The sequence below is a fragment of the Phaethon lepturus genome, unplaced genomic scaffold (genome assembly GCF_000687285.1).
Source record: "Phaethon lepturus isolate BGI_N335 unplaced genomic scaffold, ASM68728v1 scaffold12733, whole genome shotgun sequence".
NCBI lineage: Eukaryota > Metazoa > Chordata > Aves > Phaethontiformes > Phaethontidae > Phaethon > Phaethon lepturus.
Genome location: NW_010531269.1, coordinates 36,286 through 55,081, shown reverse-complemented (window position 1 = coordinate 55,081; position 18,796 = coordinate 36,286). Strand labels below are relative to the sequence as shown.

The 18,796-nt window shown below is 34.7% G+C and overlaps 1 protein-coding gene across 1 annotated transcript; it reads left to right on the top strand.

Annotated features, from left to right (window-relative positions):
- The first annotated feature begins 800 nt into the window (after positions 1–800).
- Positions 801–13,529, top strand: STAM (signal transducing adaptor molecule (SH3 domain and ITAM motif) 1). The gene is made up of 12 exons (XM_010284494.1): positions 801–870; positions 959–1,054; positions 1,587–1,733; positions 2,005–2,095; positions 3,945–4,137; positions 4,467–4,561; positions 4,953–5,041; positions 6,736–6,823; positions 9,473–9,527; positions 9,868–10,021; positions 11,621–11,796; positions 13,004–13,529. Exons 1-12 carry the CDS (start codon positions 820–822, stop codon positions 13,251–13,253), a joined length of 1,485 nt encoding a protein of 494 aa, XP_010282796.1. The 5' UTR covers positions 801–819; the 3' UTR covers positions 13,254–13,529.
- The last annotated feature ends 5,267 nt before the right edge of the window (positions 13,530–18,796 follow it).

Sequence of the window (18,796 nt, the reverse complement as noted above, 5' to 3'; positions counted from 1 at the left end):
CCCTACTTACCCTCTTTCAGGATTATCTTTTCAGGGGTATTCAACAGATAATGCTTGTATGCCTATGATAATTCTGACCTCAGCCTCGCTCAGCCTTCCGCCACCTTTAAAGGCAGAAAAAAATAACAGAAAATCACACAGATTTTAATATGCTAAACTGTGTCTGAAACTCCCATTCAAATTCTTTCTTAAATTTCCTTTTCACATTATTTCTACCTACCACAACATAGGTAAGACTTGAATCCTGTATTTAATTGTTTTGAAACATTGATGTAGAATGTCTAACAATTTTTATAGCACTTGGTGGTTCATTGCATATCTGCTTTATAAATGTTATTCTGTAGATTAAAAGAGACTGAAGAACATAGCGGTGGTAATTTAAAAAAAAAGTAGCAAAAGGGTGTTGGTAATCAGTACATAAGCAAATGTTCTTAGATATGTATGTGAAATACAGAGGAGTAGGTGCATGGACTACAAAGAATTACAGTTCTCTAATTGCAAGAGATTTTATGCGTTTCTGGAGTATTTACAGTAATTCTTCCTAACTACAAAAGGTAATGTAACCGACTGAGAGGTTTTGATAACTAAGGAAGCTAGCAATCCTACAGATAGAAATGGCTACAACCGTTAATGTTGTTTATTTTTTTTAATGTTGCACTTACAAGCTAGTAAATAATTTACTGACCATGTTCAACAGGGCTTGCTGTCTTTTAACATTGTCATGCATTGTCATGTGTGCAATAGGAAATGTTAATTCCGTTGCATTTTTTTTAAATCTGTGTTGTGTTTTTTAGGCCTAAAGACTGTCTCCGTTCTATTATGAAGAGAGTGAATCATAAAGATCCCCATGTTGCTATGCAAGCATTAACAGTAGGTCCTTTTTAATGTGTTGCTTTTCATTCCTGAAAAGTTACATTGCAAAAAAATCTTCTCTGAGTTTTAATCTTTCTTTCTTTAGCTTCTAGGAGCATGTGTATCAAACTGTGGTAAAATCTTTCATTTAGAAGTCTGTTCAAGAGATTTTGCCAGTGAAGTAAGCAATGTGTTGAATAAGGTAATGTATTGCACTGATTTATATAATTAATAGAAAAGCTAAATCAGACAGAGAATTGGGGTAATCTGAAAGTGGAATGGAATCTACTTTTGCAAGACTGGAAATTTGGTAGCAGGGGGAAGGATACAAGATTACTGGAAAGACTCTGGCTGTGAGAAAGAACTTGCTGAATGCCACTTCACACTACAGTTACTTATGTATTCTGTTCAGGGGAGGTGGAGTGTGTTGTGCTAATTAATAAATATACAGCAGTGAAACACTAAGTACAGCTGTGGTGAAATGAAGATAATACAGGGCTTTTATATAACCTTGTTCTACTCTATTTTGGGCCTAGTATGTATTATACTAGTACAAACACAATGCTGTGGTGTACTGTTCTCCCTTTCTAATAAAGATATTCCTTAATGATACACTTGGCTTCAAAATAAAGTGTCTATATAGGTTTTTATTGACAGTAACATGAAATTATTTGAAATTAAGGAATTAAGAACAGATTCGTACATTATTTAACTAGTTTCTACTATACCTGCAGGGTCATCCAAAAGTTTGTGAAAAGCTGAAAGCCCTTATGGTGGAATGGACTGATGAATTCAAGAATGACCCACAGCTTAGTTTAATATCTGCTATGATAAAAAATCTTAAGGAACAAGGAGTTACTTTCCCAGCTATTGGTTCACAGGTATATTAAATTTTGTGATTGTTCTTAAATGGTATCACAAATTCTTTTTTTTCCCTCAGTTATGTATTTTACAGTTTGTAGTCTGGAATTCTATAATGTGTTTGGCAAACAAAATGAAATCTCTCATCTTAATAAAATGTTCCTCTGAGGAGTGAAAGGTCTGATTTACTTCAGATTTTTATATTGCAGATGAATGCAAATTAAAACAGTGAACTTAATGCATTGTCAGTTTTTTGTTGAATTAATTTTTACATCTTTCACTTTTGGCTAGGCTGCTGAACAGGCAAAAGCCAGTCCAGCTCTAGTTGCCAAAGATCCTGGTACAGCAGCCAACAAAAAGGAAGAGGAGGATTTGGCTAAAGGTGAGTGTATTTACTTGCTGACCTGTTGAATATATTGGTAAATATCAAATAAATCAGGAACAAATGTTTTGCTTCCTTCCTCTATGCGAATAGTACATTTATGGGTTATGATTATGATTTCTATTCCTTTCTTTTTGTACTCTTCCTGCAGATCTAGAGACTAAAACTGTTCTATGGGCAAAAATATGAAAAATTCCTGTTTTTTACTTTTTTTTTCCTTGCCCTTGCCAAACTGAAACAAAACAGTAAAAAATTTGCAAAATCTCATGTTAAGGACATGCTCTACTATTGAAGTGTTTGATACAAGTTCTGCACTTGGATTTTCCCTCTTCCTGGGGCAAGTGAAGCACATTCATTTGCAATTTAAACATTTGATGGAAGGAGAAAATAAGGATTATAGTTTAAATTGTATGCAAAGTTGGATTCAGTATTTTGGGTATAACTTGGTATTACTTTAAACTTTTACTCCTCTGAGTATTGCTTCTGTAGTCTAATGCTTTGATTGCTGTAAGCACAAGTGGCTGTTAAATGTTTCACTGCAGTCCTGGTAAGCAAAACTAGGATGGTTTCTTTTGATTTACTGTTGTGCTAAGGTATATTTAAAGGTCATTTCATGATCCTATACCAGACATGCATGAAGAGTTATTCTTAGAGTGGTTTGATCTTTATGGTCTAGGTACTGTTTTTTGAGGTCAAACTTCAGCAATGTAAAGACATCAAATGTTAACTCTTGTATGTAGCATGGCTTTGGGCTTAAAATCGTAACACTATATGAGTGAAGTTCTTGTGCTAGTAGTTGGTGGATGTTTGCAGTTTCTCATCTTTGATAGAAAAGTTTTTTGTTTAGCTATTATCTAATATAACATTAATTTATTTAAATTTCCATTAGCCCATCTGTATAACGTCAACAGTTGACCTGCCAAAGTCTACTTTTCAAGGGATTTGTGTCTCAAAGGTTCAGATTCTGCATCGGTTCTCTAATGTTTGTGCTCTTGTTTTTTGTGTCCTGCTCTGTCCCTTCTTAAACATAATCATTTTCTCCACAAACTTGGAGGAGTTTAATATGACTGAAACCTTTCTGCTCAGACAAGTTTAATTGAAAATGACTAAGAAATGTAAAATTACTGAAGGAATGATAGGGAGAGAACAGGAATGGACAGAATTTTGCTTGTCTTTTTCTTAATTATGAATTAAGGAGGCAGTTCTTACTGTGAAGGTGACTGAGCACTGGCACAGGTTGCCCAGTTGTGGAGTCCCCGACCTTGGAGATACTCAAAAGCTTTCTGGAAATAGTTCTGGGCAGCTAGCTCTAGGTGACCCTGCTTGGGCAGGGGACTGGACAAGATGACTTCCAGAGGTGTCCTCCGACCTCATCCAATCTGTGTGATTCTCTTATTCTGTGAATTCAGGCCAAAGACTTCTGGTCTAACAGGGAAATAACGTGTACCAGAACAGCTGCATCTTTTTAATGTTTCACATGATCTGGAAAAGTTGAACATCATGTATATGCTAGTAAGAACGTAAATACTTTACATTGGTTCAAGATAATAACAATAATATAATAATAAAAAATGGATGACTTCACTAAATTATCCTATTTGTGCTCAAGTACTGTTTATTCATCCTGTCCATGCTGAAAGTCTTAGTAAATCTATGGGGAGAATTGTGCTCTCCAATTGTAAAACATCTTCTTTGTTTTTTACCACTATTATTTTGACGTGAAAGGCAGAAGTTGATTATGATGCAACAGGAGTGGAATTATACTAGGAAGTTTTCACAGAATTAAATTTTCATATCATGCAACCCAGTTTTATAGGTAGTTTTCATGTGAGTAACTCTTCTTTTGTAGCTATTGAACTGTCACTAAAGGAGCAAAGGCAACAGCAAACAACACTTTCCAGTTTGTATCCGAGCACCTCAAGCCTTTTAACAAATCACAAACATGAGGGCCGAAAGGTTCGTGCAATCTATGATTTTGAGGCTGCTGAAGACAACGAATTAACTTTTAAAGCCGGAGAACTTATAACTATCCTTGATGACAGGTAAGTTATATAGAATGCCTACTAGAAGTATCTTACACTGTAAAAATCAATTGAGCATAAGTGTATCTTCTATTTCGAAGCATACATTGGGTACCATTGCAATAAAATATATTTACATATTAAATACTATATTTAGTTATCTCCTGGATTTTTTACATACAAATGTAATTGCATAAAGATTCTTGTATAAAGATTTCTACGTATATACAAATTATATTTATGCACAAGTAATATAAATGCCTTGTAAAGTGCAATTCTTAGGACTATTCCATGTGAATATGGGTGTTTTTTTTGATGTATGGGGGTTTTAATTATTTTTTTATCTTTAGTGATCCAAATTGGTGGAAAGGTGAAACTCATCAGGGTATAGGATTATTTCCATCTAATTTTGTAACAGCTGATCTTTCTGCTGAGCCAGAAATGAGTAAGTAACAGTACATTTTTATTTATATATATTAAGCATTGCCACAGCCCAAGGGATATTTCTGTAGTGATATACTTTCCCTGTTTCCTTTCCCATATGATAGAGTTGACTTGCAAGTTAATGTGATAAAGACATTTACTTGCTAAAACATTGACCTTGTGTGAACAGATGTCTTTTTAATGCAATTTACAGATTTGTTTATGAAAATTGTTTAAGTTTATGGAGATGTTTTTGGCTTTCAAAAGTCAACAAAATACTAATTTTTTAAAAATTCTCACAGTAGATGTTTCAAATGCAAAGAACTTGGGCAACATGCTAGCTGTATAACGTTTATGTCATTGTTTTGTTTGCTTTTATTTCATAAAATAAAATCTGTCTGTTTATCTTACAGTGAAAGCTGAGAAGAAAACTGTGCAGTTCAGTGATGAAGTTCAAGTAGAGACAATAGAACCTGAGCCTGAACCAGTTTATATTGATGAAGTAAGCATGATAGAAGTACTGATTTTCAACTGCTGGTACATTTAAATATGTGATTTTTTTTTTTTTTTGTCATCCTGTACCTCAAAAACAATTTGAAATATCAGAACATAACCGAAAGAGAATGGGAAGGGAAAGTTGATGTAGCTAAAATAAAAAAAAAATATCTACAGTATTCGAATTTGTTCCTGTGTCTTGAAGTTTTTAAGAATTTCTGAAACTGAGTTTGGAAACTGCATTCCATTTAGGGCCCTCCCTACTCTGGGATTATACAGCTGGTCACCTCCAAACTAGAAGCTTGGTTGGAGTGATGCATTTGCTTCCAAGTTTTGCTTAAAGTACTTGAGGATACCTCAGAGATACCCATTTTGAATGCTGGCTTAGATTTATTTTCAGTGTAACCACCACTGTCTTCCCTCAGTCTGAAAGATTTCTTTCCTTCTCTGAAAACTGAGCTTTTTGTTGCTCTGTAAGTAATATTTAGTGAGATTCACGCAATCTCTGTGACTCTGTAAAGTTCCTAGGAACTCTTAGCCCAGGATGTTTTTCCCTGCCTTTTTTTTTCTTTTTTCTTTTTTTTTATCCTTTCTGTCTCAGGGGGCTTAGAACTGTTTTCTTCAGAATTTTTTGCTTTCTCTCATGACCTTCCATTTCTTTCTCAACTAGGTTTCTGTCATTTTTTGAAATGAAAAATCAGTTACTGCCTTCCTAAAGTCCTATTTAACTCCTGCTTCAAATACTCTTCCTCCCGAGAGATATGTTAGTTTGTAATCTGACAGAATAGTTTCTCTCAGACCTGCCTTGAGGTGCCTTCCAACTTTTGTCCACTGTTATTCCATGTTAGTTTATGTTCTAGTGTCTTGTTTTGTTTTTAATATTATCAGCAGTTCATTTGGCTTTTTCCTGCCTTTCCTGGGGTTAAGGAGGAAGAAAACATGGTTTTACTTTCCACTTTGATACAACCTATATAACTTTGGCTTGTTAAAGGCTACGTATTTGATAGCACTCAGCTAAAAATCATTTTTTAATCATTTATATATAATGTTTGGTTAAGCAATATGGTTCACTCCAAAACAGTTTTCAAAGAGGTTATGCCTGTTAATTTTCCACCCCTTTGTATTTTTATAAATGGGTTGCACTTAAACTGATTAATCAAGGATGACTGAAGTCAACCGTGTAACCCCTCCAAACATCATCTTAAAAAAACCCTTTCATGTATATTAGTAATGACATTGCTTATGTGCTGGTAGGCCTCATACACTTAGAAAACGCAGGATACTTTTTCAGTGAATTTAGTTTTAAGTACCTATTTCTTTTCAAAGTACTCCCTCAAATGTTTTTTGTGAAAAACATTTGCACTAATCCCGCTAGGTGGTAGTATTGCATATGTAATAAATAGCATGGAAACTAGAAACTGCTCAGAAAATACTGTTTAGAAGGACTTTCAGGAATAAAAGGATATTCTGTATACTTTACTTGTTACTACTAATAAGTTTTATCATTTGCTTTTTCCTTGTTCAAGCATCTTCATTCCTGCAAAGCAGCATATATGCTTTGTATTTTCTTAACGTTAATCTAAATGAATTCCAAGTCCTAAGAGATCCAAATGGCCATTGTAAATAGCTGCTTTAATTTACTATTCTGAAAGTGTTAATTCTCCCCCCATATATGCCCTAACTACACAATTTGTGTTCTAGGATAAAATGGATCAACTCTTGCAGATGTTACAAAGTGCAGATCCATCTGACGACCAGCCAGACCTCCCAGAATTGCTTCATCTCGAGGGTAAGAAAATTTCATGGGGTTTTTTTGTTGTTGTTTTCCTCTCTAGTAATTACCTATATCAAAACAAATTGAAACTAAGCTGAAACTACTTCAGCTTCATGCGCATTCCACAAGCATGCCTGAGAAAAGTGCCTGAGCCAAAATTATGTTCTCACTTCCTGTTTCCGTCATCTAAGAGACCAAAGTGCAAAATTTTAACTTAAAACCAGCCCACTCCTCTCTCAAGGAAACTACATTCCATATTCTTTTCCTTTTCAAGACCCAGGAATACTTAATTCAATCTTATTCATCCATTTTTTTTCCTCCATAGAGCGGCACAGCATGAGTTGCAAAAGGAGTATAAGGAAGATTCCATGAGAAGAAGCAGAAATCTGAGGCTTAGAATAGACCTGTGGGTGTCCCACATGCTTTTCACTTGCATGCGTATTTCTATAGGGCTTTAATATTAGCAAATACTTTATAGAGTGCTACAAATTAGGCTAGTCTTTTAGACTATTATTCAGACTACCTCTTCAAAGAGGCATTATAGATCATTCTACCTGGGTTGATAGATGCAGCAAAAATTTTGGAAGGGCACTTTGGAGAAGGAAGTAGAGAAACTTGCCCATTATGAGACAGAAAATTGGCTTAAAATGATGATTCAGATAGGACCAGACTTTAAGAAAATGGCAGATTGCAGGTCTGTCTACAAGTTAATCAGGAAAAAGTGCATAAGCTTGTAATCTTTTGGATATCTCCCATCTTTCCACACCCATCTGGTTCATTATAGCTGTAAATGACTCCTGTTTTAGGAACTGCACATCAGTGATGTGTCTGCACATATTCTATTTCCACTAAAACTGAAGAGGGTTAAAAAGAAACATGAATGGTTTTATTCTTCCGAGTACCAAATATAGTTATAGAGGCTATTGTCCAAGAAGTGGATTGCCTATATCTGGTCCAGGACAGAGGCAAAGAAATTAAAGGTATGGTTGTAAGCCATATCTGGAGGTTGATTGACATTACGAGCTCCTTTCAAAATGCATTGTGAGATTGTTAGAACAATGATGAATATTAAACCGTGGGACTGCTGCTAGAATCTGAAAGCTGTACTGTAGTTAGATCACTCCCCAGCTACCTACAAGAGCTCTTGCCAAACATATGGCTGCGTATAGTTCTACAGTGCCATATTCAAGACTGTACTTGCTCTACACTCAGGTAGGCCTTGGGTGCCTCTGTTTTTGGCATAGGTTCTGGGAATTTTGTTAGAGATCTGTGTTGGATCTTGGGTTTCTACTAGTGGTGGCAGGTGTTGGTCAACATTTGACAAAAAAGCACTTCATTTTCTTCTGCCATCCAGATGTCCAGTCACAAATGTCTTTAAATGAGAGAGCTCATCCCAACACTTTCAGGAGCCCAGGGTTTGTGGTTGGCAGCAGTGCAGTCATCGTGTTAGTGTACAGACATCTAAACAATCCTTGTCATGCCTTTTACCACACTTTGTGTTATACACAAAGATAGGCAGAACTTACACCATATTTTATGTCTTTTCCTAGCATTTCTGGCAGTGTTACTGATCCGAGGCTCAAAGAAGCAGATGGTGCATTTCATATAACTCTTTCATCTGCAGTTGCCTTCAAGGAACACATCAGTGATGCGCTTTAACCCATGATGGCCCAGAGGCTTTCAGGAGTTTCTGCATCTCTAATTTGGGAAAACTGGGAGTGAAGACAGTGTTCCAGAGCTGCTTATAATGCATTTAGGTCATCTTTGATGCCTGAATCTTTTTTTCTCATCTCTCAGTTTGAATGTTGAGTGGCTCTTGGGATTAAACGCATCTCTTGATTAGTAAATAGCTCATTGCTTGGATAAATGGGCACATTTTGCATTCTGGAGTACGGTTAGACTGTAGTATCCCCTTTCAAGCTCCTTTTCTTGTTTATTTTACATTTGACAAACTCCATCTTTCTGTTAGTTAACTGTGGTTTGCTTAACAGTTACATGAACCCCATGGCCTTATCATGAAAGTTAGTGGGGGGTGTGCATTTTTGTTTATTTTAATGCTTTTCCATTCTACTTCTGATAAGGTTTTTGTGTTGGTTTTTGCATGTTAGTGATTTGAAAAAATTGAAAAAAAACCCTTCTCCCAACTAGGATTCTAGTGAGATAGCAACATGCTATTAGTGTCTTTGATGTGCAGATGATTTGAATCATTGCAACCTGTTTTCCCATTCATCATTTTCATAGATAGTCTTTTTGTGGTAGTGTTAGTTGAGCACATGATCTAGGCTGCAGTGGCAAATTCTATTCCTTGAAGAAGAGATCACTTTTCAGGTTTACCTGAACTTTTTAATGCAAAATAGTTTCAGCTTTACACTTCTTGGATGTTAGAAGTGTCTTGTTCCACTGTATTTTTATTGTCTTTTAAAAATGTACTTTTAAAACTGTACCACTAGTGAAAGCTTCATCTGGATCTCATTCTTAAATTATTCATGACACTACCTCTGTTTCTATAACTTTTTTGGCATACAGATGATAGTAGTGATTTAAAAAAATAATTGGACTAGCATCTACACATTTCTATGTGATAATTTTTTTTAAAGCTGCTTTCTGACTTGCGGTATGGAAATCTTTATTACTTTGATATATTTTAACGTCTTTCTATTCTAGCAATGTGCCACCAGATGGGACCTCTCATAGATGAAAAGTTGGAAGATATAGACAGGTAAAAAAAGTAAAATGTTTTGACTCAAATTAAGATTCATACTTAGAAATACCAGTGTTGTTACTTAATGATATCTTAATAATTTCTGTGAATACTAGCAAAGATGACAGGTGTATTTATTAATACCTTCTCATCTGGGAGGAGGTCTAAAGGGTTTTTTTCCCTAGTCACATAATATTTTATAGTATTGTAGCATTGGACATTCTGCCACTTGTCAGGCATCACTTCACAGGCTGTAAGAATACGTTGCTTATTACACCTCATGCAAATTTCCTTGTATTGCCTGCTGTGTAGTGAAGTTATCTAAATTGCGGAATAAGCTGTAAAATATATTTTCTAGGAAGCATTCAGAACTTTCAGAGCTCAATGTTAAAGCAATGGAGGCTCTTTCTTTGTATAACAAATTGATGAATGAAGACCCAATGTATTCCATGTATGCAAAACTACAAAACCAACAGTATTATATGCAGTCATCTGGTGTTTCTGGCTCTCAGGTATGTATGTATGTAACCTTTAATAGCCATTGACATTATCAAGTACATACTGAGCTATGGTTGATTTCTTACAAATTATTGGTGATAAGCAGTTTTTTGCATGAGCTAACTTTTTTACAAAACTTGCTCAAATGTTTTTTTACAGTATACTTCTCTACATTACTAAAATAAACATATACTGATATATAAAGTGTGGTGGATCATGTTGTTTGCAAGTAATAATTTATTTCCTATTTCTGCCCTTCTGTTCCCACCACCTTTGCCCCCTGATTTGGAAACCTCTTTTTATGATCTTTGTTACCTTACTGCTAGGTTAAAATAATCTTGCTCCCTCAGAGATAATCTCAAATGAAAAAGCAGTGTTTTCTCTCGTAAAAAAAAAAAAAAAAAAAATTGTTTTCAGCTGCAAGCTTCGGATATTCTCCTTTTGCAGGTTCTAACACTTTTAGGTCTTTTCAGTTCAGTTCATTTTGAGCAAAGAAAAAGCCCATCCTGTGCTTTGAGTTATACATAAAATTAAAAATTACCTAGTTCTAGACCTAGTTCTTTTAGCTTCCTACGAATATGTACTTTCTTTCTGCGTCTCTTAAAGAAGAGGATGTATGTTTTTGCAGTGTCATTAAGAGGAACACTTTCTTATGTTCATAGGTGATAAGCAATCGTGTCGTGACCCTATCAAATAATATTAATGTTTTATAAATGAGCATGTTTCTGGGAATTCTTAAAGGGAAAAACTGGATTTTGGGGTGAAGATGAGCCAGTATAAAGTTCTGAAAAGTTAGGAGGTTTCATGCCTTTGCTGCCTTCTAAAATTCTTTTGCGATATTGATAAGCCTTCTGTGTCATCTGAGATTTATAGAACTTAAGACAGAAGGGCTGTATATCATGAACTTACATGAACTCAGTTGCACGTGAGACCTGATAATTTCTTCTAGTAACTTGTGTTAAGCCAAATAATTAATGATTGAACAAAAGCATAGGGTTTAGAAATTTAGTCTTGATTTAGTATACTGTTGACATATGTCCCAGCCAGCTTTTCCTGTAGTTAGTTGTAAAAATTACTTTATTTTCAACTTATTTTCAAATTTCAATTTAAATTTTCTTAAGACCTCTTTTTCCCTTCTGCCCCACTCAATTTTACAATGGCAGTCTCAACAGTTACATGAAATGATAGGTTAACTAACAACACAAAATAATATGTTACTGGCTTTCCATTTTAATGACTTAGTGAAACATTTCTGGGCATCAAAAGGTATTGTGCTTTGGACTGCTATTTCTTACATGATTAAATCCTTTGGTATTTTAATTTAAAAGTAGAAGCTCTTAATTAGCATGAGTGATAGTCATTATAATAAAATTTGGAATACAAGTTTTCCAGTAAACTATTTGACCTTTTTGGTACTGGAGCCTGAGGTTAGAAATGTAAATGCTTTCCTTTGAAAATCTGGTAATTTTTTCATATTGCAGCACTTACTAGAAGACAATCAGTTGCTTTCTGACAAAAAGGTTTGAGAGGCTGTCTTTACATTCTAAAGTTAAATATTAAATACCAAATTTTCTGGTATTTTATTTTTAATATTCCTTTATTTAACCTCCTAGGTTTATCCGGGCCAACCTCAAAGTAATGCATATTTGGTGGCAGGGAGTGCACAGATGGGCCATATTCAAGGCTATAATCTTCCTCCTGAACAACTCTCTTCTCTCAGCCAAGGCACAGTTACTCCATCTGCCAGCTCAGTACTGCCTGGTCAGCCTACACAGACATCTTACACAAAGTAATTTTAAATATCTTTCCCATTCAACTTCAAATCAATTTAAATATAAAGGACTACAGATAATATTTAAAGGAGATTTTTTTTTTCTTACGGAAGTATAATATGAAACACTACTGAAAGATAGTTCAGCAGAATTATTTCCAGTGTGCTTTTTGTTATGTCATATGTTTGGTAAAAATTCCTGACAAACGTCAAATTTTTATGTTGTTTTTATAATTTTTTCCGGTTTGTAATTTTATATGTAGGAAATATATATTTTTAAACGTATGTATATATATTTCTTTTACATGAAATAAAAAATAGAGAAAATTATATAGACATGACTGATGATTTTTTAAAAAAATTTTTTTAGCTAACTTTTACTATATATTTAATTTTACTATATATTTAACTATTTAGCTAACTTTTACTATATATTTATCTGCTGCTCTGGCTGGTTTTGCATAATTTCCGAGATCATGTATATTGTATTGTTCTTTTTTTCAAATACCTTACTGTGGAAGCATGGGGAGAATTATGCTCATTTTGGTAAAGTAGTGAATGGGCTATGAATACTTACTAAAGTTTATACAGCTTCCCCACATAGAGTAGCTACAAGTGGCTTTCAGTTTTGGTTAGATGCCCGAAGATGCTTAGCTTTGGCTAATCTACCTATACTGTGAAAAAGTTTTGAATTGACCTTAGGAAGAGATTAAGGTTTTGTGGGTTTTTTTACTCTCTGTATAAAGTAATTTTATTTTATAAAATTGGGAGAGACATCCATCTTGAGTTACTAAAATATTTGTTAGTCTCTGTCCCCCAAAGTTACTTATTTAGGGTGGTAAGACATATATTAATGAAGTGAGTGTCTGCATATTTCACCTGACTTGTTTTGCTATTTTAAACAGTTGGTTGGGTTTTGGTTTTTTTTCATGAGCAGAATGTAAGATAGATGGGATCCCATGTTGCATGTTAAAATGAACAAAGTATAGATTCACAGTCTAGTTCTAAATCCATGGAAGGTGTGTTAGGTGTGTTAAAATCTGAGGAGCGTGTTTAAATTTTAATTAGAATATTCATTGGCTATAGTTTTAAATACGCAAGGTGTCTAGGCCTAGGAGATTTTTGTGTGTATATATAGAACAGCTGAAGAAGCAATAAAGTGTTGCTGTTCTGTTGGTAAATTGTTAATTCAACTTTACATTTTTCTAATTTTTTTTTTTTTCAGTACAATGGTTGGCTCTGTTGCTGGAAATACTTACTCTAACCAGGCTTCAGTGTATAGTCCACCAGCTGCTACTGTTGATGTTGCTGCTTATCAGAATGCTGGAACTAATATGTCCCAGGTGCCAAACTATAACTTAGCATCTACACCTCTGCCACAGACAGCAGGCAGTCAACAAGCACCGCCACAACAACCACAGCCTCCACCACCTCAACAACCACAGCATAGTTACTCACAGAAGGCTCTGCTATAGGATCCAGGACTTCTGATTCCAAATCCTCTTTAACCTCTGCTAAAGGCAGTTGGCAATTCTATGAGTTTCTTCCTTTAATCTCTTTAAACTTTGTTTATCCTCAGCTTAATAAGCATCTATCTTGGTGAACAAGTTCAATTTGCACTGACTTTTTAGGATTTTTTTTTTTTAATTTTGCAGAGGAACAGATATATTTAGGACATTTAATTCCTTTTAAAATGCCTAAAAAATGGTACAAGATTATTTATGTCTGGTAAAATTGGCTAGTCTGTGAAAACTCAACACTTGCAAGCTGTTGTGGCATATATGTTATGTACATATAGTGTGTGATTGCAGTAGTGGCCATTTCGTATAGCTATGGTGATCATGTGAATATATTTAACACAATGTTTAAAAATAGTTTACTATTTTATTTTAATCATGAGCTGACAACCGTGTTTCATAGTTTTGTCTAGTTTTATGACAGATGTGATGTCTTTTTCCACTGCAGGAAAAGCAGTAATTCTGCATATCATGGTTACATTTACAAGCTAAGGTCTGTACATGAATTTACGAACTTATCTGAGTCTATGTTTCAGTACTTCTTGAATTGAACAAAAGTCTACCATGACTACTAGATGGCTTATCTACCAAAGTTAAACTAGTTAACAAGTAAGTGATTTGGGGGGATAACAGCAAATTATGATTCTGCTTTGGATATAATTAATAAATTAAAACTAATATTCAGAGGCTGCTAAACATATCATGGGACCACGCAACAGATCAGGATCTTGCATTTTATCATGAGAAGCATGTAATTTATTTTTTCCAAGTTGTTTCTTACAATGAGAACCAGAACTGTATTCTATACGTGTTGGTAGAGATTACACCAAAGACAGAGGAATTGAGTTGGAGGAGAAGCGATGGACTTTTAAACTGGAACAGACAACATGAATAACACTACTTTATTCAAGTCTTCTTAATTAGGACATGGAGAATTATGGACATTTAAATCACTTTGCTGAACAAACCTTCAGGGCTTTATTTTATCTCTTGTGGCCTTGCTTAGCAATTTGTTCTGTTTACTGTTCTTACCGCAAACACTTCTGCCTTAAACATCTGTTTCAATTTCCAGTTGAACCATTTGAGTTTATTAGTCCTTCTACAGTGTGAATAGTTTATGAGGCATCTTATTTCCATTCATTTTCAGGTTACTTTGAATTCTCTTCTGCAGCAACATGCATTAGCCATTTTTAAACCCTGGCATTTCTCAGTAAGTTAGGCAGGTGGCTCTAAGGCATGATATTTTCTTTCTACAGCTGAGGTGCTGCAAAAGGAACATGGTAACGGAAGGCAGCATTTTAGATACGCCTGATCAGAGTTTCTTGTACAAAGACTGTTGTTGTTTTGCATTTATATTCAATCTGTTAATGCATCCTGGTTTCCTCTTATCTTTTCCAGCAACTCTAACTCCAATTAGAGCAATTCTAGATGGCTTCACCATCAGATCTGTGTTTTCAGTCTTGTTAGTGTGTATGTCAGAAGTTGTTCACTTTTGTGTGCTATATTTTAGTGTGATGCTTCTTGAATTAAATGTAACAATTGTACATTATACTATAAGCTGACCTCAGTTATCCCATACACTCCTGCATTTGTTCACAGTTACTTTGCATGCCTTTGTTTCACTGTTTTAATAGACACTGGTATTTTGCCCGTTAATGCTTTCAGATGACTACTGTGCGTAACTTCTAACTGGGGTGCTTACAAAACATGCCCATAGCTGATGTGTTCCAGTTGGGGATGTTATAGCCAGATGACTAGTATTTTCTTTTTTTTTTTTTCCCCTCCAGAACTCTTAAGCACCCTCACAAACTGTCATTGCTTCAGTACTTGGTGTCATCGCAAAAGTCTGTGGAATTTGAATGGAAATACTAAAAAAAAAAAAAAATCCAAGATATTGTGTAATAGATCATTTTTAATAGACTGAAGAAATTATTTTCTTTAGAAAGGGCATGTAGTATTATTTAGATAGTTCTCTGTATGCTTTAGGTACTTTATTGCAAAATCAGAGAAACAATGTGTATAGAAGTGTATAATTTCTATATAAAAGTGAAAATACCTTTTTACTCCACAGTTCTTAGGCCCTGGTTCAAGGAGAAGCTTGAAGCACCGAAATAGTCCAGCTGACATTGACTATTTGTGTTCTTAGGTTTTCACATGTTGTGTGACATGTTCTCTAATAAGGGCCTGTGGAAACTCTGTACAGAAATTACTCGGCAAAAATATTTTTTCTTACTAATTTGTCTTTTGTTTTTAAATTTTTTGAAGTCGTCTTAACACACAGAAATGCTTGTTCCTGGTTTCTCCTTTAAACACTGAAAACTTATGTGTATCTTAAGTTTTTCTGCTTTCCAAACTACTTATTCTGGGCATTTATCCATATTTAAGAAAATTAAAATCGCTTTTGATTTGTGTTCATCATGACCAAAAAACACTTTCTAAAATGCAATGCCACTATAAATTCAGCATAATAAAAGTTGTGAAAGAAAGATGGACACTTTTTATTTTCCTTCATGCCTTACCTTAAGAGTAGTGACTTTAGTAATCTCCTGTAACAAATTGTGATTTTTAGTTGACTTAGAATCAGTTTTCATTGTCCACAAGTGGTGCAGTAGGTCACTAGATTTTTAGGTTCAGAGTCTTAGCATTTCTGTTGTATCCTACATTTTCCATTTCAGATGCATTTTACAGATTCAACTGAATTTGGAGCTCTATTACTTCATGTTGCTTTTTCTCATTAATCAGAAAAGATTATTTCACCATCTCGCTTGGTTGTGTCCCATATGCTAGATACTCAAAAGTGATGCCTTCTCCTACTTTGCTAGATGCTGTCATTGCCCTAATTCCTTCACTCATCCTCTCACATCCCCTCTAACTCATAATTTAGCAATTATATTTCAATTCACATCCTCTTTGCTGGTTTAGTATCACGAACCTAGAGATGCCGTTGCTGGGGCTTCTCTGCTGTGATTTATTCTAAGATTCCTTGTTTATGCCATGTTTTTACCAAGTTCACGTATGTTCTGTCTCACTGCGGTATTGATCACTGAATGTGGGTGAGGGGGAAAGTACGTGTACAGCTACTGTATGGAAAAGCTTTTTAGCAAATAAAGTGTCAGGAAGTTAAACTATTTGAAAGTTAAGAATCCCTGAAAACGATACGTTATTCATGTTCCAATAGAAGACTTAATTTTTTAATGTCTTGTTTCTTTACATGTAAATTGTCAATGAAAGGCTAAAATGTTTTCATAATATTTCGTATAACCCTTTGTTATTTAACCCTTTCATTAAGGAATATAAAAATGTTAATTAACTTCAGAAGGGGTATTTTAGTGGCTTGGTAATCATGAACTGGAGCAAGCTCTGGAAAGTGCCTTCTGTGCATTTCACTTCTATGAACAAAGCTTGTTCACTCATGTGTATCATCTCAGTTTATGTGGGCATAACAGAGATGTTAAGATTTACCGTAAGCATCCCAGGAAAAATACTGAGGCAGCATGTTAAAATTTGCTACGCTGATGTCATGGCAGTATGTTCCAGAGTGCACAGTTGCAGGAACAGTTGCAACGTATTTACCCACCTCTGTTTTAGTAACTGGTACCCATGTAAATGTGTATTTAATGTCACTGGCTGAAGTACATACAGACAACAGTAAAAAGGAACAAAATACAAGAATTACTGTGTGCTTCTCAGCAGGTATGGAGCAGCACTTGCCCTCATGGTACAGTTACTATTCATAAATTTTTGGAAAGGGGCGGGGACTGAAATGAATTTAAGCAACCAGAACTTCACAGAATTCTGCCAGATTGCAAATGCTTAGATGTAACAAAGGAGATAAATTTGCTTTTAAGAGCATGTACATATTTTGCTATCAAATCTAGGCTGCTGTTATAGTTCTCTGATTTCATCTAGATGGCAGGAACATCAGATTTACACTGGAGAACTGATTAATACCTCATTCTCCATTTTTTTTTTTACTACTTTCTCTAATATCACTTACCTTATTTTTCACTCATATTTCAAAGATACCTGTGCAGTCTTTACATATAAAGGTCTTACCTTATTCCTCGTCTGCTGGGTTTCACAGACAGAATGAAAAAGAACATCTCTAATTACAGCACCTACAATAGTACTTTGAATTACCTAACTGCAGCTTCCTTTGGAGAAGATGCATGTATCTGTTTTGAAGAACAAGGGAGCATAATTTTTCCAGTGAAAAAATTGAGATTTTTTTTTTTTAAGAAAAAGGTAAAGTAAGTGTTAAAAAAAACCTCCACTGCTAACAGCAGGCAGAATCATTCTTTACGCTGTTATTCAAAAACATTATTCAGTAATAACTGACCAACTCCACACTACAGATACTCCTTTTTCATTTTCAGCTGCAATGAAGAATATTAACCTTCATGTGTATACTGTCCAACCCCATAGTAAAACATGGGAAGGCCTTGACATTTGTACTTTCTGCTTCACTATGTAAAAAACACTATGTATGTTTTTGAAGCCTTGTTTCTTAAATTAGGATGTTTGTGTTTAAAAACATTCCATTTGCTACTTTGTAAAATGACAGACCTGAAGTTCGCTTTTCATGCTGCTACCTTGGCAAAAAGGTGGTAGGAGTTTTTGTTCTTCTATCCTGCATGTGCTTCTGGAAATCCAGATAATTTTTGTCTTTGTCATGAAAAAGAAAAGCCTGCTGCAGTCTGCTTTGGTTTTAATAAAGTGTACACAGTAGCAAAGTGCATTTTTGGTTTTGTTTTGATGCTCCCTTTGATGTTGGCGTGTGTATATATTTAGATATACTGCACTGTTGTACAAGAATTGTTTTAGTAAATAACTATTTGTAAAAACTGTTAATTGTTTTTGGTATGAATGCAAAATATTAAAGCTGGAGTATTTAGTTCATTATGTTGCAAAGTCAATTTATAAATTTAATGGAAGAATAATCAGTAGAAGGACTTCCTTTGCAGGGAGGACTTGGAGATGCAACAGGCAAGGTCCATGAGAAATACTTAGCTCAAATTTTCTGACTTCAGGCAGGGTGGATTTTTCTGTTTTGGGGTGTTTTTTTGGGGCGAGGGGACACACATGACTTTTTTGGATGGTGCTTATATATAAATGATATTATTTTTACTTTTGAAGTTTTTCATTTGTCATTAACTTCTTTCAGCTAAAAATCAAGTAATACATTATACATCTCATTTCAAGTATGCAGCATGTCCTTTTTTTTTTTTTTTGTAAGAAATGCAGCCTGAGTATTTTAAAAGGGTGGTAAAGGACAAATGAAAACAACTATATCTGTATAGTCTATTATATGTATTTGCTTACAGATTGATAAGCAAATACTACTGGCAGCTTGACAGTTAATTTACACAGTTACTTGACAGTTAATTCCATTTCTGATGACAGTAACACAAAGTAGCATTAAGACTTGGTTGTCTAATCAATGATCAGGCTAAAGCCTGGTTTGTGAATCTATACTACTGCTTAAAATACTGTCACAGTCT

Bases quoted from the DNA above. Each gene is read 5' to 3' on its own strand.
- STAM (XM_010284494.1), top strand. From the start codon at position 820: ATGAAGAGAGTGAATCATAAAGATCCCCATGTTGCTATGCAAGCATTA. The intron at 1,734-2,004 runs GTATATTAAATT...ACTTTTGGCTAG, and splicing joins TCCCAGCTATTGGTTCACAG to GCTGCTGAACAGGCAAAAGC. The intron at 9,528-9,867 runs GTAAAAAAAGTA...TATATTTTCTAG, and splicing joins AAGTTGGAAGATATAGACAG to GAAGCATTCAGAACTTTCAG.